The sequence below is a fragment of the Daktulosphaira vitifoliae genome, unplaced genomic scaffold (assembly GCF_025091365.1).
Source record: "Daktulosphaira vitifoliae isolate Bord-2020 unplaced genomic scaffold, ASM2509136v1 Scaffold_1, whole genome shotgun sequence".
NCBI lineage: Eukaryota > Metazoa > Arthropoda > Insecta > Hemiptera > Phylloxeridae > Daktulosphaira > Daktulosphaira vitifoliae.
The window spans coordinates 69,627,760-69,654,650 of record NW_026099572.1 but is presented as its reverse complement, the minus strand read 5'-3'; the positions used below and the strand labels follow the sequence as shown (position 1 = coordinate 69,654,650).

At 23.8% G+C, this 26,891-nt stretch overlaps 2 protein-coding genes across 6 annotated transcripts; one reads left to right on the top strand and one right to left on the bottom strand.

Annotated features, from left to right (window-relative positions):
• The first annotated feature begins 2,362 nt into the window (after window positions 1-2,362).
• LOC126905775 (uncharacterized) lies at window positions 2,363-21,297 on the top strand. 5 transcript variants are annotated; one of them, XR_007704102.1, is made up of 12 exons: window positions 2,363-2,667; window positions 3,683-3,830; window positions 3,891-4,093; window positions 4,401-4,601; window positions 7,517-7,734; window positions 7,805-7,992; window positions 8,060-8,137; window positions 8,991-9,083; window positions 9,297-9,516; window positions 9,584-9,797; window positions 18,982-19,060; window positions 20,906-21,297. XR_007704102.1 is itself a non-coding variant. In XM_050685825.1 (10 exons), the coding sequence occupies exons 1-10, from the start codon at window positions 3,764-3,766 to the stop codon at window positions 20,915-20,917; spliced, it is 1,494 nt and encodes a 497-aa protein (XP_050541782.1). In that variant the 5' UTR covers window positions 3,506-3,763; the 3' UTR covers window positions 20,918-21,297. The 5 variants fall into 5 exon arrangements, 1 of the variants encoding a protein (XP_050541782.1); XR_007704103.1 differs by lacking the exon at window positions 2,363-2,667 and adding an exon at window positions 3,595-3,609; XR_007704105.1 differs by lacking the exons at window positions 2,363-2,667; window positions 4,401-4,601 and having other exon boundaries at window positions 3,482-3,830.
• On the bottom strand, window positions 12,160-21,031 carry LOC126905746 (uncharacterized). The gene is made up of 8 exons (XM_050685755.1): window positions 20,914-21,031; window positions 17,950-18,177; window positions 16,356-16,466; window positions 15,638-15,771; window positions 15,060-15,207; window positions 14,621-14,994; window positions 14,293-14,535; window positions 12,160-14,217 (listed from the first exon to the last, which is right to left on the bottom strand). The coding sequence occupies exons 1-8, from the start codon at window positions 21,026-21,028 to the stop codon at window positions 12,805-12,807; spliced, it is 2,766 nt and encodes a 921-aa protein (XP_050541712.1). The 5' UTR covers window positions 21,029-21,031; the 3' UTR covers window positions 12,160-12,804.
• Window positions 21,298-26,891: the final 5,594 nt, after the last annotated feature.

Below are 26,891 nucleotides of genomic sequence, written 5' to 3'. Positions count from 1 at the left end.
CTCTTTTCTTTTATTATTATATAAACAGTGTTATACTCATAATCAACAATAGTATGATGTATTTAAAAGAATTAAGAAATTTGAAGAATTAAACTATGAAAATCAATTTATCGACGATAGAATTTCATATTAGTCAATTTTCCATTTTATAATAGAAATCTATGATCTGGTATCAAACTTCTTCTTTTGTATAAAATCAAATGCCATGGATTACATTCAATTAAAGTTGATATGATTATAGATGAAATAGTTAAAAATATATTTTTAATCATTCATAAATATTGTAAAAAAAATGTACAAAGATATTTCTATAACAATATTAGATAGTTAAATCCATTTTTTGTTTATTAATATGACATATGTAGCCCTTAAATATAATGATATAACATCTCTTAAATTTTTAAAAAAATTACTATTGAAAACTAAAAGTGGTTTTTTAAACATTATAATTTAAATTCAAAAGTTTATATCATAAAGACTTATTACATTATGTTATAGGACATAAATTCATAAATACCAATGATTTTAATTTAACAATGCGGAATTTCAATGATTGTAGGTAAAACTTTTTCTTGAAACGTTGATATTTTTTTTTGTCATTTTAATAAAATGTTATGAATCATACAATTTTACTTGCAATTTCAATATTTTTTGTACATCAAGATGATTAAAATTTGAATTATTTTTCATTTTAATTCAGTTTTTCTGATTTATTGATTATCTAATGTAAATAAGCAAAATCTGGTTAAGTAAAATACTTGAAAAAAATGAATTAAATTAATTGGAATGTATGTCACCATGAACAAAAGTAAACAAATATTTTTATTTTGTGTTATACTAAAATTAAATAAATAAGTTGTTTATTTTAGCTTCGATACGAAGCTGAGAAGGTATTTATTTTACCATGATGTGTTTTTTTACTATATAATAATTTTGTAGTAAAAATTATACTTATGTTTGTAAAATATTCTTATTTTAAAATTAAACAGTTTTCCAATGAAGTTGTTATTTTTGATACTTTATTGATTATATATATCAGCTGATATTTTTAAAATTAAAAAATAAATAATGTAGAGCATTGTACTAAAACTAATAATTCGGTAAAATTTTGCATGATGTGCAAAACAATTAATTTTAATTCTCGAAATTATTGGCTTTTCTACGACCAATCTTCCATCTCTTGAATTATAAATAAATGAACTTAAATAATATGAAATTACTACTTTACAACATTTTAAACTTCTTAGCCTATTATAAAATTGGTTCCTCTGTAAAGAAAATTGATATTTTTAAGAATCACTCATTACTATAGTCACAGATTTATTCTTACAATTTTAAACATTTTGTTTTTTTTTTTAATAATGAAATAGTTTGTTTAGAATGATAATCATTACATATTTAATATGTTCCACAAGATAAGATAGAGGCGCGGTTAATTACCATAAGTAAAGAGAGTAAATTTCTATGTCAAAAATTTATTGTACATATTTGAAATATTGTTACTAACTAATAATTACAAGAAATTATTTATGAAATAAAGTACATAAATTATTATTTAATTTTATTATTTTGTGGAAATATGATTGCACATGCTATTATAATTTTTTATAAGACATTATAATAATCAATTGCTATGTAAAAGTATATTTTCTATTTTAACTCACTTCGATTTAAACTATCAATTATTTAAGAATCAGTGAAAAAAATATATACATAAATTTCTAAATAGCTAATAGAAAAAAATTTTTTAATACAATAAATAAAAGTATAAATAGACTTGTCGTCTTCTGCAGTAGTGATTTTATTAATAACATCACGAGTTTACATAGAATATAAATAATAAACTAAAATTAAAAAAAAAATTTAACTAGGTAAAACTCGAGTTACATTTTTACTTATACATGCTAAATAATATTTCAAAACACACGAATATTAAAAGACCCATTTTTTAAGTTATAATATAAACACATTTGTAGTTATTAAAACTAATTATAGTTTATGGTATTTCTATATTCATATATGCATAAAAATATTACAATACAAACAAATATCATAAATATTTTATATTGTAAACACAATTATACCACACATCAGGTTTATCTTATCTGTGATAATACTTTTAACGAAAAATACTTCTCAGATTTAACATATACTATTCTTCTCTTAAAGTATACCATATTCAAAGAAATAGGTGTGTATGTTATAATTAGTGATGGGCATAATCGAGATATTTCGATTTTTGAAATCATATCTATTATATAATCGAGATATTCTGATTTTTTAAATAATATTGATTATTCTAAAATCGAGTGATTATTTCTAATGATTTCTCGTTTATTATAAAAACAATGATTTCTTGATCTTGAAATGTATATAATCGAATAAAAGTTATTTCGAATGATGTCCATGAAACGATGAAACGAGAGAATACTATTTTTAAGTTTTTATTTAGCATAAATTATAGTCGAATTATTATTAAATTATTGACTTCGAGTCTTCTTATTTTCAACTCGTTCAATCGCTACTCATGACAACACCTTATCTGTCACATTTTTGGGAAGTATGTGACGATTAGAACAAAGTTTTGTCCTGAACTGGCTAAACTACTGAGTTCTGATTCTCTCACTAGTTGTGAATTTATGAAAAATCAATTAGGTGTGGAATTAGGTGTTTTAATTATGATGGTCAAGCAGGCTATTGCTACCTTATCTTATGTTTTTATTTTTAAATTTGTTATCGGTTTTTTTAAAATATAGGTAATAATTATTAAATAATAAAAATAACAACTTGTCTTTTATTTAAAGCACTTATTAATAATGCATTATTAATATATTATTGTTATTATTATTCCTAAATTATAGTTTAATATAATAATTATAAATAAACACCAACAAATAAAAAAAGCAAAATTAAATTAATAATTATTTACTATAGGTATATTTATTCATATTTCGAATAATTTTTCGATTCTCTCGATAAATAATAATAGTTGATTATTCTTATCATACGAGCAGACGATTATAACTTCGAGTGATTTTTCGAGAGATTCACTCGATTATGAAAATGTCTCGATTACCAATCATTCGATTATCGAAATCATTCGATTATGCCCATCACTAGTTATAATATAAATTTAACAAAATTAACATAATATTTTTCTGTTATCATAAAACGGTTGTCTTTTCGAAATAAAATTTAATGCAATTTAGCGACCTAATTTATCGTCAATTAACTCCTTGTAAGGGTAAATAATCATTGATCATATAATATCTATGTGAATAACCGACGGTTTGGCAACTATCTTGGAACACTGCCGTGATAGTGACGGCGTTTCTATCTCACTCTATGATCTATGCTTATAGTATTTGACCACAAAATAGATAACACAAACTATATAATCTGTGTAGATAGGATCATATATATTTTGTGATAAAACTATTTGATTTGTGTTATCATAATTATTTTAATACCGGTTATTAATAATTCATACAGTTATTAATTTCTATTATTCTTAAAAAATTTTAAAATTTTATGGTGTGAAATTCATGTAAATGAATATATAATTTTATAATTCAATTATTCCTTATTAAGAAATATTCATATTTTTTAGTAATTATTTTTTACTATTTTAAAATAAATGTGTTTAAAGAAATTGTTTACCTATTTTATTTTTATTTATTAGTATTTTGTCATTTTTTAATTATATTGAAATCGATTGACGAGGTAAAATTATTTATAACGATAATATAAAATTATATGTATAATGAATTATCAGCTACAAATCCCTGAATCATACAAACAGTCAGTTACTGTTGCAGTGAGAGGATTAGGTATGCTCTATTATAATCATTTAAGTCTAGTTAAATTTAAGAATGTATGCCTTCTTTCAGGAACTCAGAGTGATATAGTTATTTGTACAAATGATAAAAAAATATTGACATTCTTTAAGAGCTGTTTGATTAAAAACTGTATTGTAAATATAATTGTTAATATCATTGAACCATTTATTGTTTATGAACCTAAAATTGAATATTATTACATTTTGCATGGAGAAAATAAAGTTGTTATTGTTAAAGAGGAATCAGAGCTTAAGGTAACTGTATACAAACATGATTTTATTTATTTTTTATAGATTTAGATCAAACATAAAAAATTAAACTGTTTCATATTGACTATAGAGATTAAAATTCCAGGAAGCTAATGATCTGATTTTTTAGCTAAAAAATTAATAAACCAATGTTATAGGACAAAATTAGGTATTTAATGACATTTCAAAAAAAATCAAAGCAATTTAATAATTGATAATTAAGTTCAAAGATTTAAAATAGACGTTTAGTTTATGTATTTACTTTTTTTCTTCATTTATAATTATTAACTAAATAAATTACAATTATACTTAGATTGTTAAGACATACAATAATGTAAATCAAATGATTGTTTTTGATAAATTAAAATCTGGTGTACCTCAGTTATATTTGAAATTTGATGGTGATTTTGAATGTATAAATGACTTTTATGAAAATAATGATACAAAATATGAACAACAAAGTAAAAATCAAGAAATATCAAATGTCTACTCATTTTGTATGAATAAATTGCAGGTAAATGTTTAAATATTTGTATTTAATTATATTCATAATTCTACTAATTTTCTAATAAATTCTTATACCAACTAGAATTTAGTTACTGCAAATTTCTTGAATCTAAAATGTTTGCTAACTCAATTATCTAAATATTTAAATTAACAAAATGAAATTCCCTTTTAAATTAAAAAAAATAGACAATGGGGATAGGGAATAGTTGGGACAAGTATAGATAATATCTTAATGTGATCACTATCATATAAAACTACTATTATAAAAAATGATGCGATGTAAATCAGTAGTGTTTAATTTTTAGAAGGAATTATTCCAAAGCAACATAAACTCCTATATCCATATATATATCCTCATTATAAATTTTATGATTTGTAGGTATAATATAAAAATTAGTACTTATTATGGTAATGAAATTCAGTATGAAATTGATATTTAATAATTTAGTATTGTAATGTTTATGGTAAAATTATAAAAAGTTATAAGTTTTTGTATAAAAAGTGATTATATAAGATAATCATTATGGTAATTTTAATTTTTACATATTTTTCGATTTATTAATTATTATTATTTTCTTAAAATTGTTCCCTTATAACTTATATTTGTGTCAACTTTATTTTAGCTTCAATGAAAAACTGAGAAGATATTAATTTTACCATGATACGTTTTTGTTTTTTTTTCTGTTGCCACTTTTTCTCAGCTTTCACTGGACCGATTTTGATGAACAATATGTCAAAAGATCTCAATTGTATCTAGTTGAAGACATTATCCTTAAAAATTGAAAAAAATCCCTCGTTCCCCGTATTGGGGGATATTTCCAAAAAAGTTACAATTTTTAAAATCGGTAAATTTTGTCTTTTTTTTTCTTAAAATTAGCATAACTTTTTCAAAAATTAACAAATCAACCTAAATTTTTTTATATTGAAACCTTAGATATTTGCCTTTTATTTTATTTTTTTTTTTTGAAATAAATCCCTTAATCAAATAAAATACCTTAAACATCTTTATCCATACAAACAATTAAAATGATTCATTTCTAATATTTTTAATGTATTTATTGTCAAATTAGATTTGATATGATAAAAGTATTTAACTGCAAAAGTATATAATTTTACATTGTAATTTATTAATTTTTCAACTCTATTTGTGTGTGTTACTAATAGTCTATAACATTCCAAATTTTTGGAATATTATGGATTGTTAATATTCCTAATTTTTGGTAACATGTTGCTATATAAATCACAAATCAAAGAAAAAAATGAATATTAGTTTCTACTGAATTTAACAATCAATTTTTACGATTATAATCAAATTTATAATTTTCTATTTGATTATGTCAATTTGAAACTTGCAAGTTGAGCTAAAAGTTATGGTAATAAATTCATTTTTTTTTTTTTAATATAAACTTTCACTTTAAAGGACAAAAAAAAGTAGATTAAAAGTAATTACTTTTACATATTAAAAATCAAAATCAATAATTATTTGAAAATAATTAATTATAAAAATTATCTAATATATAATTAAAAAATTAATTATTATATATTATATTTTTGAATCTAAGAATTACTAATTATATTATAAATAAGAAAATAGGAGTTCATTTTGCTTTTATAATAAATTGCCAGTGGCAATGATTTTTTTGCAATTTTTCCTTAATTCTTTTTGGGTTAGAATTTTGCTTTTGAATAATCCACCAATTTCTTAGAATTAAACACTATCTACAGATTTGCATCGAAGTGTTTTTAATGATAGTGTTTTTAATCACTGTCAGATTAAATCTATACTGGACCCAACTATGCTACGTCCTCACTGTGCCGTGACTCCACTGTGCTGAGTTTTTTTAATGGAAACATACATATTTAACTAGCCCATAAAATAAAAAATGACTAATCAAAAATACTTTTTGAAAAAATGTGTTAAAATTTGTTATTGACTCATCATTTTTTTTTTTTTTTATAAGCTTCTTAATTGTGAATGTTTCTTTTAAAAGAAATAAAATTTACACCCTTATAAGGTATAAAGGATAAATTAAAGAAATTATTATAATTGATAAAAACCAATAAATATATTAAACTAAAAAGTACTAAAAAGGATTTTCTTAACAAAATTATTATTTAAAAAAAAATCAAGTGTATAAGAGTGGTTATTAAAAGAATTTCTCTGTGTTTCATTACCTCTATTTATCATAAGCCATTAATAGCTAGAACATATTTTTTATATGGACAGCCTCTTCTTTTTAATATACTTATTGTATTGACATTAAAGCTGCAAAATATTTTAATTGGATGTATTTGAAGTTTATCCTAAATTGAATGAAAGGGGTATATGTAAAGTATTTATAAAAATTAAATTTATGTTTATTGATACATTTTTCAAAAAGTTATAGCAATTTAAAGTTTCAAATAAAAAATTGAAAATTGTATTACAAAAATAGCATGTTTTTTATCAACGGCAGTCATTTGAACATAGAATATTTAAATCACATAGAAGATCATTCGTTGGGACAAATTTTTTTTAACTTACAGAACATAGAATAAGTTTTATTTTAATATATGTTTGATGTTTGGAGTATTCATGAACATTTTCAAAAATTAAGTAGATAAAAGTTAAATTTTTGTGCAAAACTTGCTATTTTAATTCTTTCCAGTGGGCAGGTAAAGGTATATATTTTCAAAAAATATATACCTAATAAAAAGAAAATATCTTAGGTATTTATAAAAAATATTGTTTTGATTCATTGATTTTTAAAAAGGTCATGACAGTTTTAAGTAAAAAAATTTAAATATTGCAAAATTTGCAATTTGCCAGTTGTCAGATTCACGCGATGGCACTGGTACAGGCATACCTATTACATTAATTAAATTTATTTGTTTCATGTTATTAAATAAATATACTAACTATAACTCTGTTTTTCCATTTAGAAGCTACAACTATATTCTGAATTTGAAAGAACAAAATTATCTCAAAAGACATCATCTCTTTATAAAACCGTAAAACAATATTTAACGGAAAGCAATTTATCATTTGATTTAGACAAGGAATTAGATTCTTCACTAGCTGTTATTGTCAAATATCCTTGGCTTAAGTTAAATAACGAAAAATTAATTTTCGGTTTTACTATAGAAAATAAATCAAAAATGTATAAGTATTATTTGATCCATTAATTTTTATTATTGATTAAACGTTCTATAATTATCTTTTGTCATTAGAGAATTGTCAAACTTTAATGTACTGTTGTTAAAAAATGGAGAAGAAGTTTGGCCCAATTTTTGGTATAAATGTTGGTCTATATTGCCAAATAACAATGTTTTGAATTTCCACTCCGGAAACTCTAATAACTTTTCATTTGAAGGTAACAATTTATATTTAAAACCAGAAACTTCAGTAATTGTTACTTGTAAGTAAGTATTATGGTTCAAATTCAAAAACATTTTATATTATAAAAAATATCTGTTGTTTTATAGGTCTTATTCATGAATGGGGTAATGAAACACTTCCATATGTCATTAACGTAATGTTAATTAATGATACAAATCAATTTGGTAAGAAACTATTATATTGAATCGAATAAAAATAAAAAATATTTTTATAAGTTTTGGTGGGTTTACACTTTAATATTTTTAAGGGTGGCGTTATATTTTGAATGAATTAAATTGTTAAAAATTGACTAAAACAAAAATGCACTACATTAAATCTTTATTATGGGTATTCTTACAGTTTGATTTAATATAAAATAAATATTATTTAGGTGCAATCTGACAATCAAATTTGCTTATATTTTTGGATCACCATGAAAAATTATTTCATTTCTAAATTTAAAAATACTAATAACCCTACTTTTTCTTTTAAAACCAACAAGGATTTAGATTGATGAAAACTATTTTTTATTTAAAGACAAAAGACATTATGATTACAAAAATAAATTCTTATTATCTTAATTAAACAGATTTTTAATAATATATTTTATAATTTTAAAAAAATATTGTTTCTTTCTATATGATTGATTTTAGTGTAAAAATTTTTAATATATGGGAGGTATTTATTAAAAATACATAAGCTTACTTATTAGTTTTGACGTAAAGTTGTGATTTTAAGTATTAGTAAAATATTCAACCCATAAAACAAGTATTTTCAAATATTTAAAATAATTAATAACTTTAAGTAATAATATTCATTACCAATTGTCAATGGATTTATTCAACATTTTTTTGGACGAAGATTGTAAAAAATAAAATTTACTTAGAAATTTATCAGTCTTACCCTATATACTATATATTGTAAAAATATCAATATCTGAGAGTGATTGAGACTCACTGGAAATCCCACTCAATAAATCTGCTATTATTACTATTTTAAAATTAGTGTTTTTAAAAGTTATTGGTCATATTATTTCAGGTTTTAAATATAAGAATGTTGAGAAATATCACATTACATCTACTTTATTTATGAGTAAAGAATTTGGTATTTTTTTTAACAATAGTATTCTTGGTAAGTTTGTCAGAAAATTAATAATTATGATGCCTCTTTTTCTATCTAGATACACAAAGAAAATTTTTATTGGACTTTTCTTAGTTTCTTTTAACACTCCTCAATTTTTATTAAAACTTAATTAACGCATAAGCATATTTATAAGGAGCTTTTCGACCCTCTCAGAGTAAAAAAAAACTATTTTTTAATTAATTATTTTTTAATTTTTTTAAGTGGAAGATCTTCTTGTTGTTCATTATACCAAATTCCTATCAAGTTATGAAATTAAATGCTTGTTAAATTTAAAGGATATTACCAAAATATTAATTGATAATTTCAAATTTAATTGCATTAATGAGTGGTTTTTTCAATGTTCACTTAATTGTTTCAAATCAATTGTTATCAATTTACAACCAGTTTCACAATATGAATATAAATTACTATTATTTTCTGAGTAAGTTCTATTAATTATTGATGTCGATAATTTTATTTTTTTATTTTAACTGCAATTTATTTTATAGTTCATTAGTCAGTATAAAAATGTTTATACAGTTATTAACAAAATTCTTGCCAGATCACACAAATATTACTAAATTAAATGGTAGAACACTTATTACTTTAAATAAAAACATCTTAGTATCAGATTTAAAAGAACTAAGAAGTATACTCAAAGAATTTGTTGCTGAAGAAGTAATTATTCCTAGGGAGAAATGGAATGTCACGAGATTAAAATTGGTAAGAATAAAAATTGTATATAAATAGTGCAGAGTGCGATTGTAAGAAGGAGATGCCGATGTTAATTTTCTGCACACTTATATTAGAATATTCATTAAAAAATATATATATCCTTTATAAAAAAAACCAGCACAGGGGGGTCGCGGCACAGTGGTGACGTGTAGGTTAATGATATCTGACAGTGATTAAAATCACTATAAAAAAAAAACGCTTTGATGCAAATCTTTAGATAGTGTTTAATTTTAAAAAATTGGTGAATTATTCCAAAAGCTACATGATCTACTAGTTCCTTATTAATATCCTGATAAAGATAAAGTATGTCAAATGAAAGAGGGATTATTAAAAAATATTATTTCTCATAAAAAAATTATATTGATCCATACATTTTTCAAAAAGTTATTACATTTTAAAGTTAAAAATGTAAAATATAAAATCGAGAATTTTAACACAAAAATAGCATACGGTAGCCATTTTCACCGTGAAGACAAAATAAAGTCCGAAATTTATTTTTTTCATAATAAAGTATATTATATTAGCTTTAATTTAAGATATATATAAAAGTGTCAGTATTTCCGGAACACTTTCAAAAGTTAATTTTTTGTGAAAAAGTTGTCATTTTAAATCCCCTTTGTGGGCCGGTAAAGGGTTAAATTTATAAAAAAAATATACCAAATGATAGGTAAAGACATCATGCATCTATAAAAAAAATTGATATTGATTGGGCCATTTTTGAAGAAGTTATGGCAGTTTTAAGTAAATAAATTGAAAGAATTTCGAAAATAAGCGATTTTTAAATTTGTATTTTTTTTGGAGGTTTCCCCCATTTACGGGATATGAGGGAAATTTTTTCAATTTTTGAGGGTAATTTCTTCGACTAGATACGATTTGTGATCTTTTGACGTATCATTTAGAGAAATCGGTTCGGTGAGAGCTGAGAAAAAGTGATAACAGAGAAAAAAAAAAAAAAAAGATTCGCATCGAAGCTAAAATAAATAGTGACTATTTATGACTATTTAATAGTTGTTTGTCAAGATACAAATATTTATAGTTAAAATATTACTTATACTGAGACCTAAATTACTCATTTTTCTCCTAATTTATAAATTTTTACTAAATCTGTCGAAGAGTCAAATTAAATTTGAAATAAAATTTTTTATTGTGAAACTTACCAATTAATTTCCGCTAAAATAAATTACAAGCTTAAATATATCCATACTGCATAATTAATAAAATAAAGTATTAAAAATTATTTAAAATTTATTTTTTGTACAACATTTTTATGAAACAATAAAACCATTAAAATATTAAACCACGCATTTAGGGTTGATATTTAATTATATATAACAATATAATCTATCTAATTATTTTAATTAAACAAAAATGGTGATATTTACTTATTTTTTTATTGAACTATAATAATTTCTTATTATCAATTTCGCACATGTTTTTAAAGTTTAACAATTTTGTTTATAAAAACAAATTTAACAATATAATAATCAGTCGGTTGTCTTATTTTTGTATTTACAAAAATGTTTACAATATACATATTTCTGACGCATACTTTATAATATACTTCAAAGTTATTCATTTTCGATAAATAGTTCTATGGAAATCACAATAATTTTTTATGTAAAATATTACACTTTGTAGGTACTTAAGTTAAAACTTTGTGATAAATTAACTATTAAATTTGAGTACATATCATATATTATAAAATTAAAAAATTAAATTATTAAAAAAATATTAAATAAAACACAAGAAAATTAATCAATTAACATTTTTTCTTTTTAGTGTGATTGAAAAGTGGTTTTTAATTATTAAATAGTCGATCTGACATAAAACAGTCAATTGATTTATAATTGCACTTAACCCAGCCTAATATGAAAACGATTTTTTCATAATATAATTATTTATACATTTTAACTACATTATTAACAACTACAAATATACAAGTATTTTACAATATTTAAATAATAATTATAGACAAAGAAAGTAAAAATTAATTATTTTAAGAAAAACTAAAATAAATTAAGTAGTTTTAAAAGTAGTCATAAAATCCATGACAAATCAACAAAAAACAACGAATTTTGGTTTTATTATAATAAACATTTAAATATTACTAAAAAAAAAGTAAAAAAAACTAATTTATAAACGCGTAAAAAAAATAATATTATTTAACATTTGTTGTTGGATTTTTAATAAATAATTTCTTTTTCCTTTTTAGTCTAAATAATTTTAAGAGTTCTTTTGAAATAAATGAAATTTTATTTGAAACATTTTATGACACATTTTTGACAAAGTATCATTATAATTTAAAAAAGAAAAAATGTAAATTATAATGTTCGAAACTTATGTATTTATTTTGACAATAATTATGAGATGAAATCGGTTATATACAATCTATACAATAATTAAAATGAAAGTTAAAAATTGTAATAGTATGGAGTTATCAATAATAACCTACACAGAATGATCGATTTATCATAAACCTCTCGATTACTCGTAAAATAATTTTTGATTTCTTACATATAGTTCTTGATTTATCAGCTAATAAATACTTTTTAGGATCATCCCTTATGTAACATTTTTGTAATTTAAAGTAATGACCGAAGGTGAGGAATGTGTGCTGCTTTTATAACACTAGTCATTTACCGGCTATACTCTTCAACCCGCCTAGATATAAAAATGAGAATAATATCCAAAGTTCTGATCCAAAAGTTGTTATTGACCAATCATTTTTTTAATTAGACTATTTTCTATTTATAAGCTGGTTAAATATGTATTTTTCCATTTAAAAAATTAAAAATAAGGGATAATCCTAAAAAAATAACTATTAACTGATAAATCAAGAATTATATGGAAGAAATCAAAAATTATTTTTCCAATATTGTATTTATTTTGTGAGTAATTGAGCGGTTTATAATAAACCGATCACTCTGTATATACTAATCTAATTTTGGTAATCATTATAATTAATAAATAAACAAAATATTTTGATGTATTAATTTTACCAATCACAGTAATTACGATTTCTATGTACTTTAAAGTACTTAAAATCAGTATCTATGCTCTCTGCGCCAGACTCATCGGTATCCAATCCTATAGCTACAGATTTACTAAATGATTCGCCGGATTCAGTACTAAGATAACCAGAATCTTCGTATTTATGAACATCGTTTTGCAAAACATTTACTCGTTTGTCAGAAGCACTAGCTATGTTATCATTAATTTGCTTAATACCATTTTGAGAGCTTAAACATCCCACATGCATAGCTCCGTGCTTGCTAGTGCTTCTGACACACACGTTTTTTGGATGATTTTGTATTGGAGGTGGCGATGGGCATCTCTGCCGTCTACTATGTTTTGGATCGGGCATCAAGTAGTTGTTATTGTCTGATATATTCCAACGTTTTTGGACATCAGCTATAACGCTTTTAGCTTCGTAAATTTCTAACAAACTATTCAACCCATTTTTAATAGGTTTTTGGTTGGACGATACTGTTATTTCAAAAAAATCTGTCGAATACACAGGCTTAAGTGGGCTCTTAAAATCGTAATTTTTCTTACTAATTCGATCTAATGTATCGGGTTCAAAATGATCAGAATCTTCGACTGGGTGATTATCTGGACAATCTTCAACCTCAATAGTGATTTGACCAGGACTTTTCTTCTTAATATTATTACCTAAAGTATTATATGGTGATAAACTCGTGCTGAATCCATCATTTACATAAACTTCACTAACTAAATTATAACATTCAAAGGACCTGTTCAATATATCAGGAAGAATTTCCTTTTTAGGCTTTTCACGTACACAATCCGGACCAGATATATGATCGTAATAACTTTCTCTTTTTGTGACAGTATCGTAAGTATATGATGTATTTATTGTAAGTTCTTCTTCTAGTGGTAACGATGAATTACTCAAAACAGGACTTAATTCCTGTCTTGGATTTCCGTATTCGGATGGGGTGTGGTAACCACTTTTTTGCTTGTGTATCGTTGACCTCTCTAAACTGTCACATTCAATATTTGTACTTGCGTCTTCTTCATTGTCGTCATCAATATCATTAAAAACTTTTATGTCCACTTTTAGTTCGTCTTGTTTGAATAACTCAATAGTTAGATCTTTCGAGTTCGCATAAACTGTTGTATTGGGGCTAATAGATTTTGTTAGTAACTGATTCTTGGTTACTTCTGTTGGGACATCCATTAACCACTTTTGAATCGTATCTGATTTAATTTTAAACTGATCATTACATTTATTACAAGAGGATGATTTGTCATTGGATTCTTCATATTTATCTTCTTGAATAACAATAAGATTAGGCGTAAATTTTTTCATTGCGATTTTCCTTTTTGCTTCATATATAACTTCTCGAATCTTATCTAAAAATTCCAGTGCTGCTGGCGGTGGTGCCTAAAACAAACGGATGATGTAAATAAATTTAAATATGTATTATATTAAGTCAAAAAATTTAATAGAAACAATTACTAAGAGTAGCTCGGGTTGAAAATAAGCTGGGTTAAAATAAAGTTTTCTTCTTGGATTAGCACATACAATAGATCTAATATTATCACATTGATCTTCTTTATTTTCCAGCGTTTCAACTATCGATACATCTTCCTCTGGATGTTTTTCGATTGAATTCGAATCAGAGTTATACGTAGATACAGAATGTTTAATAAATGACCTGTGTAATTGATTGGGGTGCACTATGGCCGTTGTTAAACTTCTCTAAAATAATTTAAATAATTTAAAGTATTATAATTATAATTATTATTATTTTATTTAATTAAATTATGTTTTAAGTAGTATTAACATTTTTATAACTTCTCTCTACAATTTCTAAAGTATCAGTTTCCTCAGGTGAATGTATATTATAAATATTGTCATCATCTGGTTCAAATGATTCGTTATCATTATAATTATGTTGTAGAAGTGGATTATTTTTCACTATTCCTTCTTCAGATATTTCCTTAGATACATTAGGATTATTAAATTTTTCTACATCGTCAGTTCTTTCTTTTGAACGTCTTTTGCGCACGTGTAAGAACAATAAAATAGAAGCTACATACATTAAACCGAGTAGAACAGAACATATTCCAATAGTGACAAGTTCACTAATAGTCAATCCATTGCTGGGTGTATGTTCTGATGTTTTACTATCCGTAGAAAATAGAACTTCCTTTACACCTAATAATAGTATATTAATAATTATTATTAAGTTTACATCAAATTTTGTTAACTAAAAAAATTACTCGGTGTTCCTGCTATTCGAAATGAAATACAAGGAGTAACAGTTTGTGGAGCATTATCTTCATAATCTTGTATTGATTCCTTACAAATCATTTCTACCAAAACTAAACGACCTTCAACACTAGATCTTAACTGTAAATTACCCATCCACTAAAAAATAAGTGAAAAAATGCATTATAATTTTTTGTTTGGTTGAGAAATTTTTTTGTTACTGTTATTTCAAAATTTACAACTAAATTATTTTCAAATACATTTGAAAACTTTCAGTTACATCTTCAATATCAAAAACGAAAAAAAATCTCTTTTTGAATTGATATCTTATAAGCTTTAGCATTTGTAAAAAATCACTGCGTTTTTTAATTAATGGTTAAAAATGAAAATAAATTGTTTATAAAAACTAATATTTCTTTATAGAGTTTTTAAATTAATGAATAAATTAAAATCATTCTCTTGACGCTTAGTAATTTATTGGATACATTTTAATTTATTATAATGTTAATCATATTCTTTTTTGTGAATTAATTCAGTTAATTTATTTAATATATCTCGAGAAAATTCATATTTAAAATTAATTGCATACTAGAAGCATAATATGTCCATTTTCACGATGTATTTGGAATGGAGTTTCAAAATCTGATTGGTTCTTAAAATTAACCCAACCACTTCGAGTTAAAAATTTAGCTCTTGAAATAGCACACATAGGATACTGCATACCTAAAAAGTAATAATTCAAATACGTCAAAATTATTAGTATTAAATATCTTAGATGTGAAATAAATTTAATTTTGAAGTTAAAGATTAGAATAATATGTATATAAATTTCATTAATGTTTTATGATTAGTATCATTTTTTTTCTCTGAAGAAGTAGGTAGCATGTTATATTTTATGTTTACATTTGCCATATCTCAGCTGGATACGTACCTCTTCATATAAAAAAACAAAATTGATTAATATAACTATGGTTATACTTTTAAATCATTTTTTTAAACTGTTTGTTTAATTAAAACATTAGATTTAATGAAAAATATTGAATAAGACGTGGCTATAGTTTTAAAAAAGTTGTTTAAATTATATAATTTTAGTGACATATGTGTTGTATGTCACTATTCAATTTTTGGTACGGCTTAATAATTACTTATATGTTTAATATTCATGACATAGTCAATATGTGTAGCGTTTCTTATGGAAAAATAATTTGTTATGTAAATATATGACTATTCACAGTTAATAATATGCTATCATTTAAAAATTTCCGATAATATTACTTGTAGAAATAATAAAAGGTTAAAAAAATTACCAGCAATTTTAATTTCTGCACTTGGGTACACAATTTGTCCTTGTAGGGGTAGAAAAACGTAAGGTATTTTTTGTACCGTTGTTCCAGATACAAATGATGCTAATGAACATTCTGCAATATCAAATCAACTAATTAGATATTTTTGTATGGCTACAATTATCACTACCGTCTAATTATAAACCTTAGTTTTTTGAGTGTTATATAATAAATAGATTTGTTAAAATAAGATTACTGTCTATATTTTACTACTTAAAGAATTCTGTAAAACTAAAAAGATTCATTTAAATTTTATGTTAAAGTAAACTTTTTTTTTGACTTAACAATGATAGAATTATCATATTAATGATATTAACTATCATTGAGTTAGTTTCCTCATCATTCAGTAATAAACATGATAATAAAATATTGAGAAAATATCCAGATATTATGCTAAGTATGTAGTAGATTTAACGTGATATATTTTTTAAATAGACAAAATATAATACTCATCATTTGAGAAATCGAGAATATATGTATAACAGAAAAATAAGCTGTTTAAACCGTTATATTTTATTCTATTTATCAACTAAAATATCTATTATTTATGTCTCAATTATTCAACTTTATAATATTATATTTTTAGCTGAAATTTTTATTTAACTGACATAGATACTATTAGTAACATGGGTAAAGTAAATTTAATAGTACTAATAGTTTCAAAAATTGTAACGTAAATCTATAAGATTTTTAATGCTACCCCATTATTTTTCTTTATATAATATTTAATGAGAGACGTTGAACAACCGTGATGAGTATTATATTTTACTTTAATAATTTCAGTAATATACTATTAATTAAAATATTTAAAACCAACCCATTAAAAAATATTGCAATTGATTGTTCGCGGTTAGATTAAATTTGTGGTTAAATAAAAATGAACAATTAATAATTGAAAGTATGAAATATTCGAAATTTCGATTAAAGACTTTATAACGTTTATTAAAAAAAAATCCGTGTTACTAGATTACTTTTTGCGTTTCTTAAGTCGATAGTAGATAAAAAATTATTTATATTATACACGTTATTGTTTTTTTTATATACACTCACGGTATAGATTGATGTTTCTCGGTTAGTAAACTAACCGAGAAATAGTTATTTGTTATTGTATCAATAATATTGATAGATACGATGTATGGTGTTCGTTATATATGTGAAATAACTTACACGAACACATGTACATTTTGTAGTTGAATACAAAAAAGTCGATTGATGTATTATGGAATTATTGAGAATTCTCGCAAAATTCAGTATACCATTATTTTTAATGTTTTAAGACACGGCCATTCTAAACATCATATTGTAACTGCCATATAAATAAGATCGATTGTTTTATATTATTGAGCTCATTATTACTAACATTTTTAATGTTATGTCAGAATGTGCTCGGTAACGGAAGTAGTAATAAATGTCTGCAGAGGAATTCGTCAGTGATAGTGATTTTTGCATTTTAAATTGTTTTGTTATATACCATTCAACAGCAGCAAAAAAATACCTTCTCAGCTTCGCATCGAAGCTAAAATGCATGTCATTGTTAAACTTATTTATTTAAGCTTACCTTGTAGGTCATCGACGCATATATGCATATCATCCCTAAATATTGGCATAGGCTGTATGCATTGACATTGACATCCCATAGGTAATGTGGATAGTCTGCTTCGACTACCTGCTACATTTTCTTCGCTGATGACACTCTTGCCCATTACTATTCTTGAAGTGTCTGATTGTAGTAACGATGCAGTACCACTACTTGTTCCAATACACGTTTCTATAGAACATTTCATATCTAAAAAAATATTTTTGAATTTTATATTTTAACTTATTTAATAAATTTTTTCTAAAATGTTAGTAAATATTATAACTATTTTTATTTAAAACTTTGTAGCCATCAAATTAAAAAATAACAACTGAAGTTTTTCTTAGTTTTTTAATAAATAAAAATAATAGAATATAACACAATTTTATTCATTTTATTACATTTCAAAAACATCTAGTAAAAATCTTAGATTAAATCTGATTAAAACTAAAAACCAACAAAGAGTATTTTTATTAATTCATGCGTGTATTTCAGCATTTAATTTATATACATTGACATTTAGAGAAAATAATTGTGACTTTTTTTATTAAAACTTAGACCAAACGTGTTTATATATATATATATATAGCAAGTATAAATGTTATCTTAAATTAATTTTCACGTTTAAACTGCGTATAATTATATCACAGAATAATAACTGATCAAGTATACAATGTATAAGACAGTTATTAAATAAAATAGAAAAAAAATTTAGTGCACTAAAAATAATTAAATCAAATCAAATAATTTCAAAGCATTAATTATATTTATAAACGTTTGTACAATTTCAATTTATACTGATCGTCTTAATAATTAGTATATCTTTTAAAACTACTGATTTTTAATCATAATATTTACATAAATTGCCTTAATTATGTTAACACTCCTATACATTCTCATACATCTCTTCGTACTAAATAATAAGATAATGTAATAAATTGTCTATATTAGAAAAATAATGTCAAATGATCATTTGAGGCAGAGTGTATTTATATTACAATAACAATTTTACAGAATACATTTAGGACAACTACATGACGTGAATTATTTTTATGGAGAAGTTTAATAGGAACAGGTTTATCTTTACTAAAAAGTAGGTAAACTATTTCGTTTTTGAACAAATTTTTTCTCAAAATGCAACTGCCTTTGAAATTTTCTTATTTGTTCTATTATAATCTAGAAATATGTAACATAACAGTTTGACCAATTATAAATTCTTAAATTTTAATAACTCATTATTGACTGATTCATCTATATAATTGATTAACCAAAACGGTGTCGTTTAATAAAATTATTTTATCTTCCAAAACCATGAAATATTGTGTATCCTAAATGTATACAAATACCAATTATAGATCAATAAAACCTCAGTAAATTCTTAAATTTCAAATAAAATCAATTCATCTTGAATGTAAGAGATATCTATACTTCGTTAGTGATCCGATAATGTGCTAATTTTTGTTTAAATTATTAAATATTCATTCAACAAAAATAATAGTTAAACGAAATTCCTTTCGCCCGAGAAGTAAAATTTATTCATTTAAAAGACAAAGTAGTTAATAAATTATAAAAATACCAACTCAATATAAGATAAATATTTGTACACACANATAAATTATAAAAATACCAACTCAATATAAGATAAATATTAAAATATGTACACACATTTTATTTTTTGTTATTCTCATTTTCATTTTTTATTCGCAAAAAAATACTGAATATATGAATATATTTTTTTATATCGTTAAAAACTCATATATTATAGAATGATATTATTAGTAGTTATGTAAAAAAATAATTTATTTACTTATTAACAGTTATATGACGGATTACTGATTTTCATATTTTATTTTAACTTCTAGTTTGAGATATTTTGGTCTTGCAATTAATATAATTTTATTTTTTAAGAAAATAATAATTGATTTCACTTTTTATTTTAAAAAAATCACACTAAATGATGTGTTTTTAGCAGTGCACTATTTTTAAAAATTTTAAGCGAACGAAAGAATAATAAAATCTTTTTTGTAATCTTACCAAACAATAAAATTGTTATTTACCTTATTTTTCAATCGAGTTGTTGAAACTTTCTAGTTTACGAGCAAAAATAATGGCGATTTTTATTTTGATCAAATATAATCAAAACCTGATTTAAAAAAAAAAAAAAAAAAGGGATGTTTTGGATTGTACACATTCAATTCAATAGAAAACTTTTAAGTTGATAAATAAAATTACATTCATTTTTTAATCATGCTGTTAATCTACGTAAAATTCGTATAAAAGTTTTAACTAATTATCATTAAGATATCGATGCTGTTTTTTCAAAAGTGTTAAAATTTCAAAAAAAGTATAAATGTATAAACTGGTAAAATAATTTCTATAAGTATTGAAAAGTAACACAAGGTTTGTAAGATTTTTATACGCCCTTTTATTAAATAAGAAAATATTTAATATTTCACAGAAATATACTATTAAAAAAGAAAATGGCCGAAATTGTAAAATCTCAAAGCTGTGAGTTGTATAATAATATTATTTGAGAGAATTGTCTATTGATCTACATCAATAAATGGATTTATATAAAACGTTGTGTATGAAATTAACTTTTTTTGTTTATATTTTAATTTGTTTTAATTAGTCCCGATAAAAAGAAAATGTTGGTATACGTTGTGTTGTACAGTAAAAATATTGATATTATTGAAATGTACACAAACAATTTTCAACAACAATAATATAATTGTATTTTGTTTTAATATAAATTTTAATATTTAATTATTTTTTCTTAAAAAATATTTCATATTATAGTGTCTTAAGAATAAGGCTATTAAAAAAATCATCTCAAATTAACTAAAAACTATGAAATCAAGTTAAAATCTTGTTCATTATTATTGTGTATTAAAAATGTATTATTATCATTAATTTTTTAATTATTTACTTTTTTTAGATGATTACCTGACAGTTCAAATATATCTCCTTTATGATATCGTGTAATGGACACGGTGGCACAAACAACATTGACTCCGGCCAACACGGCAATCAAAATTACCGATAAGTATGCACTTAACATTTTTCTCTGTATCCGTACCCAATATCTATGAACAATTTCATATCATTTAAACCCGCCATCACACGAATATCGTCGGCTGTCATCCAAATGACAGTCACAAGCTAAAAAACAATAAATTTTTATTGATAAAATGTAAATTCATTTTTATTTAAATATTTAAATTATGATGTAAGTGTTATTAAATATTTATTTTAAAAATAAAAGTTAATTTGTTGATATAATTATTGAAATTTGTTGGTAACATAATAAAATGTGCTCATTCGAGAATCTCCAGTTTTTACTTACGATTATTAATAACTCCAACTGTATTATTAATCAACTTATGATACCACAGCTAGTTTCTCCTAAGGTTTTGGTTTTAAATGTAGTTAACTATTGTAAAATAGTTCACTAGATTTTAGAAGTATAAGGAATAGATTCATACATGTATCGATAAGACATTTTTCTTTGTGACAAATAAGATATTTTCTGTTCTATTTTAATTCAATTATTTATTTATCTTCAATTCTAATGGCTGGAATAATCTGTGCATTCTCGAGTAATGATTAGATCAAATACAATTAACTTATTCCAAAAATAAAAACTCAAGAACTTGTTGATACAGCCTCGATTTGTTATGCGCCACAACACCGACAAGTATCACTTGATCTTGTTTTCTTTTAAGTAAATTTATACCGGAAAAAGAATGTTCCCACCCGTTGGCAGCCAAGAATGTCTTCTGCCGACATCGAATGAGTATTATAAATAAAATAATGGAAACTGAATAATCGTCAGCCAAGTAAACGTCATTTTAAACATTTGATGTACCTGTATATCAACGGAGTTAACTTAATGAACACCTGTGTTTTATCTATTTCCGATGCTTATAGGATTAAGTAATAAAAACGATTGAAACTTCGAGATCATTACTTGACCGTAGTTAGTAAGAAATCAATAGATATCTTTGAATTATGTTCAACACAAAAACCCTCTCAAATAACAAATGGACCGAAACTGTTTGTCGACCAATTATCTTTTATGTCCACACACATAGTGTATGTTTAACGGAATCCCGCTCTGAGCATTTCTAATGTGCCTTCGAGAAAACTCGTTCGAATGTTAGATACTTCGTTTAATAATTATATTATTTTTTATCCGTACGTCTGACGGACTGTGAATGTGTGATATTAATGTACCAAAACGACACGCCACAACGCCCGCCTGTCATAAAAAAATAGCTGTTCTAGTAGTTACACTTTTCTTAAGTAATGGTATTTTGATACTAATCATATTATAACTATTAACTTAATAGTTATATTCTCCGCGGCGACGGCTGACACGCGTTTAAACTATAAATCATAGTACTGATAACTGCTAAAATAAATAAACCGTATTATAGTGTGCAGTAAAATCATTTACGACGTATGTCTAGCAACCATTTTAATTGATTTGGGCGCAAAAGTAATACAAAACCGTACAACGTGTCAATTAAAATAGAAAAATTTTATAATGGAAACTTAAAACCAATATTCGGTTTTAAAAATTTGATTTTTGATTTCTTCAAGCTATAATTTAAAATTTGAACTTATGTTAGATTTAAATTTCGGAAACTGATAGGCAAACATTAAACTAAGACTCTTTATCACTAAGATATTTATGACTTTTCCATTTTATGGCATTTTATTTTTATTTTATCTCACAAGTATATCTTTTTAAAAACAATTGTACAAAACTGCAAAGATAAAAGCTTTGTGTTTTTCGAGGCTTTCGTGTAAAAGATATTTTTATATATGAATAAAGCCTTGGCTGTAAAGGCTAATTATAATAAATTTACATAGATTTTTTAAACAATTTTACGTCGGCAAGTCAATTATTTTCAAATAATATGCGATATTAAAGTATAAAAGTTTATTTTAATTAAATAATGCTTGGTTGACTGTATTAATTTTATAAATTGTTTTCTTAACAAAAATAATAACTCAACAAATAAAAATATATTTTTTTAAATTATACTTTTTCTTTGTGTATTAGTTACTGATCAAGATTAACTTATCATGTACGTGCATCTGAGAGCGACCTTCATCAAGTTTATATAAAATTCATGGTTAACAATAATTAACTTTCGTAATCAATTGTAATACCAAAAAGTATTTACTACATGGATAAATTATTTTATGTTTGGTTTGTGAGTTATATCTTCTCTTTTTGTGTGTGCCGCTAAGCCATTCGTTATATTAATAAAAAATCTACTATTAATAGTCCCAGCTCCTGTATTGCATATATGAAAACCTTATAAGAAAATAACACCCAAACACAAATTTCTGGAGTTTAAGCGAAAACGAACTAACATATCACCGACCCTATCTTATAATATTTCCGTTATTCTTATTTCATGATAACGTATTTCAGTGTTTTTGTAAAGGATTAAAGCTATACCTTTTAGATTCAAACATATATGATAAAACCGCAACGGCACGTGTTATTTTTAACAAATTCCGCAAACTGAGCGATTATACCTAAATGATTATAATGTACCTGTTTACTGCGGCGTGTTATTTATTAACTATATTATTAAAACGGAGGCCGTGGAAAGTCGGTGAAAATGTGTGAAAATATTAATTTGACCTCTCTGTGTTAATGTGTAATATACCAAGATGGTACAATGAAATTTAAACGTTGTACCATCGAGTGTATGGGATCACAGCACACAAAAGCGACTTAATCGTCCGTCTGTAACTTCTTGTGTGCTCGGATCTAATGTTTTAACGTTTTCGGCATGACGTCAATATTTTGGCTAAGACCTACATGTATATTATTCGATCGCTTATTAAGTTAAAATAAAATAAAATAATGAGGAACAATTAAAATAAAATATACAGTTAGCATGATTTATTATCAAGCCATTCATTTTATGATACAGTCTTTAAAAAATATAGTTTAAATACTGTTATGTGTTACTTAGACATAGATACTGACAAGAAATAAAAATTAATTTATGTATACAATCGCGTATATAACCTGACGAAAATTTTTAAACTGCATCTCTATAAATTGTTTCTCTTCATGTCTAGCACATGTCTAATATTGATGAGAAATTAAAGAATACAGCGTAATCTAAATATCCTTAAACCTTAAAAAAATAAACCCACTGGGGCGTAGCTACAATTTAATTATGTTATAAAATAGTTTACATCAACATTCAGTTCTAGGTAGGCTTCATTTTTATAAAGTCACACTTCCAATTTCATACATTTTATATTACACTACTTCTTAACAAATCCTACAACTAAAAACTATTAATAATCTATAAATAATACTTGAAATAATTATAATTTATAGATTTATTCAATTAAATATAACTGTTTTTAAATAAAACATTGTATACACGAATACATAAACATGTATTGTTAGAATTTAACATATTATCATATAAAAGTAAAATTATTATTTTTAATGAAATAAGTAAAAAAATATTGAAGAATTTTAAAAATAAAAAATGCATACATTTTTTATCAATTTATTAATATATATATATATATATATATGTTTTTTTATATGTATATTATTATCTTTAAAATTGAAATCAACATAATACTTAAATTTATATTTTATTATATATTTTGTATTGACTATAACATTAATCTATTATAAATGAATTAAATATTACACAATAAAATGGCGTCACGTAATACAAATAATAGTTTTTAATTTAAAATCAAAAAAAATTACACACATATTGTATTACATTTGAGGATAAAAAATTTAAAAACATAAAAATACCAGTTTTATATCTTCTTGAACTCATTCTAACATGGTTCTAGTTTTTACTCAAAATAATCATACATTAGGAAATTAATTTTTGAATTATATAGGCTTCTCTATCAACTAAAATAATTAGACAGATATATGTAATTACGACTGAGTTGATTTAAAGATGAGACGACGCCGAAAATATAATTTTATGAAAATTAAAAAAATTAATATATTTTTACATGAATATAAGTCACCAGTCAAACTTCATTCGTAAATGTTAAACATTTAAATATGTTGTTATAACAGCATCAAATGAAAAAATATATGCTCCGATGTCCGTTAGACTTTAAAGATGTTCGTTTTTATCCAGATACTGGTTTTAAATCAGCTGTACGAAACGGTATGGTTCTAAATTTGAAAGTATTAAAAAAAATATTAATTATTCTAAAAACTGTAAAACGTCACTTCCACTTTCTTTCATTAACATTGTAAATTAATAATTACATACTCTCATGCGTCATTTGTAAGCCTGAAATACTAGTTCCAAACTTGCTCAACTTTTGTACCTTTTTAGCTAAAAAAAAAACGGCACATACGAGTATCTTAAATTAAGAAAATGTTCTTATTTAAATAAATTATTATAAGTTATACAATTCTAGAAAAATGCTATTTATAAATATTTAGAATATTAAAGGATATTATTGAAGACAAGCATTTTTTTTTTTTAATATTAAGTGATCTCAACTTTACTATCAAAACCGGTAATGGTGATTTTTTTGGAACAATAATACAGATCATTTTAATATCACAGGATAAATTATATTTTTCACAAAAATAAAATCATGATTTAATTAAATCATAATTATTATTCTTTAATCCTTATTTTGTAACCCTTTCTTTGCAATTAGTTAAATAATTGTACAAATAATGAAGATTTTTAAAATTAATTACACCATTGTGTTCAGTCTAAATATATCCGTTAATTTGCGAAACAGTAGATTTACTTAATTTTATTATAACTGTCATAGAAAAACAATTATAACAAAAAAACAAACATTTTTACGAAATTTCGTTATCTAAGAATGCTTTTCTATTATATGTCGGATTTTAATCACGCATTGAGACAAAAAAATATTTTTAAATTCCTCATACAACTGTCTATTTAATAATTATAAATTCATAACTGGAAGTTAAACCAAAAATAAAGTTATAGTGAACATTTTAGAGTAATTTATTAATAAATCGGAGCTATAATCAAGTTTAAAAGACTATAAAACAGGTAAAACTTGTCGCAGGAGTCTCAAATTTCGCATAAATCTTTTATAACATAAGTAAAACAAAATTGATGAATTTCAAAAAAAATGTTTTTTATTTTTTATGAATTTTTTAGAAGTTTCTAATTATTGCTTAATTACTAATTAGTAATTATCTCAAAAATTAATGTGATTGAACAAATTTGAAAATAGATAGGGTATTATTAGCAAAATTCCACATAGGATTCATTCAAATATTATAAACTGGAGATTTTTTTTTGTTATTGTTGCCCTGTGTAATTTTTAAATACAACAACAATCTTATTAAACTGTAGTGTGTATTTGTTTTTTTGGAATGCCAATCATTAATACCTCTCCACAATACCCACCTTTGAACACATGTGACGCGTGCCTTACAGTATCTTGCCGTTATGTTCATTTTAACGCTATGCTGTTTAAATATATATCTATATATATATATATATATATATACATATGTAGTGTACCCCAGCAAGGAAGAGATGTAGTGGTTGAAAAATATAAGAGTAAATTTTTTTCATTACTCGTAATCACGTCCAGATAAATTACATAGCCTCACGTGTTCAGTTCTCCCTACCTTTTTGTCGTACACATAGTTCTAAGGAATTTTTTTTAATTGATTTGAAAACGTCTATGAGAAAAATGCGTAATTGTCAATACCTTTCGAGCAAAGACAGAATTAATAGCTCTAACACGTATAATTATAAGAGACTGAATTTCTAGTAGTCTTTTTATCCGGTTTTAAAAGTCATCTATGGCAATCTATGATCATCGCTTTTTCTTACACAGTACACACACTTGGATATTCTACAAAAATATATGCTCATTCTTAAAAGTTG

Coding starts and splice junctions, on each gene's coding strand:
- LOC126905775 (XM_050685825.1), top strand. CDS start 3,764: ATGAATTATCAGCTACAAATCCCTGAATCATACAAACAGTCAGTTACT. Junction 4,094..4,400: donor AAGAGGAATCAGAGCTTAAG/GTAACTGTATAC, acceptor AATTATACTTAG/ATTGTTAAGACATACAATAA. Junction 9,517..9,583: donor AAATTACTATTATTTTCTGA/GTAAGTTCTATT, acceptor TTTATTTTATAG/TTCATTAGTCAGTATAAAAA.
- LOC126905746 (XM_050685755.1), bottom strand. CDS start 21,028: ATGTTAAGTGCATACTTATCGGTAATTTTGATTGCCGTGTTGGCCGGA. Junction 16,467..17,949: donor ATGCGTCGATGACCTACAAG/GTAAGCTTAAAT, acceptor TTGATATTGCAG/AATGTTCATTAGCATCATTT. Junction 15,772..16,355: donor TGCAGAAATTAAAATTGCTG/GTAATTTTTTTA, acceptor ATTACTTTTTAG/GTATGCAGTATCCTATGTGT.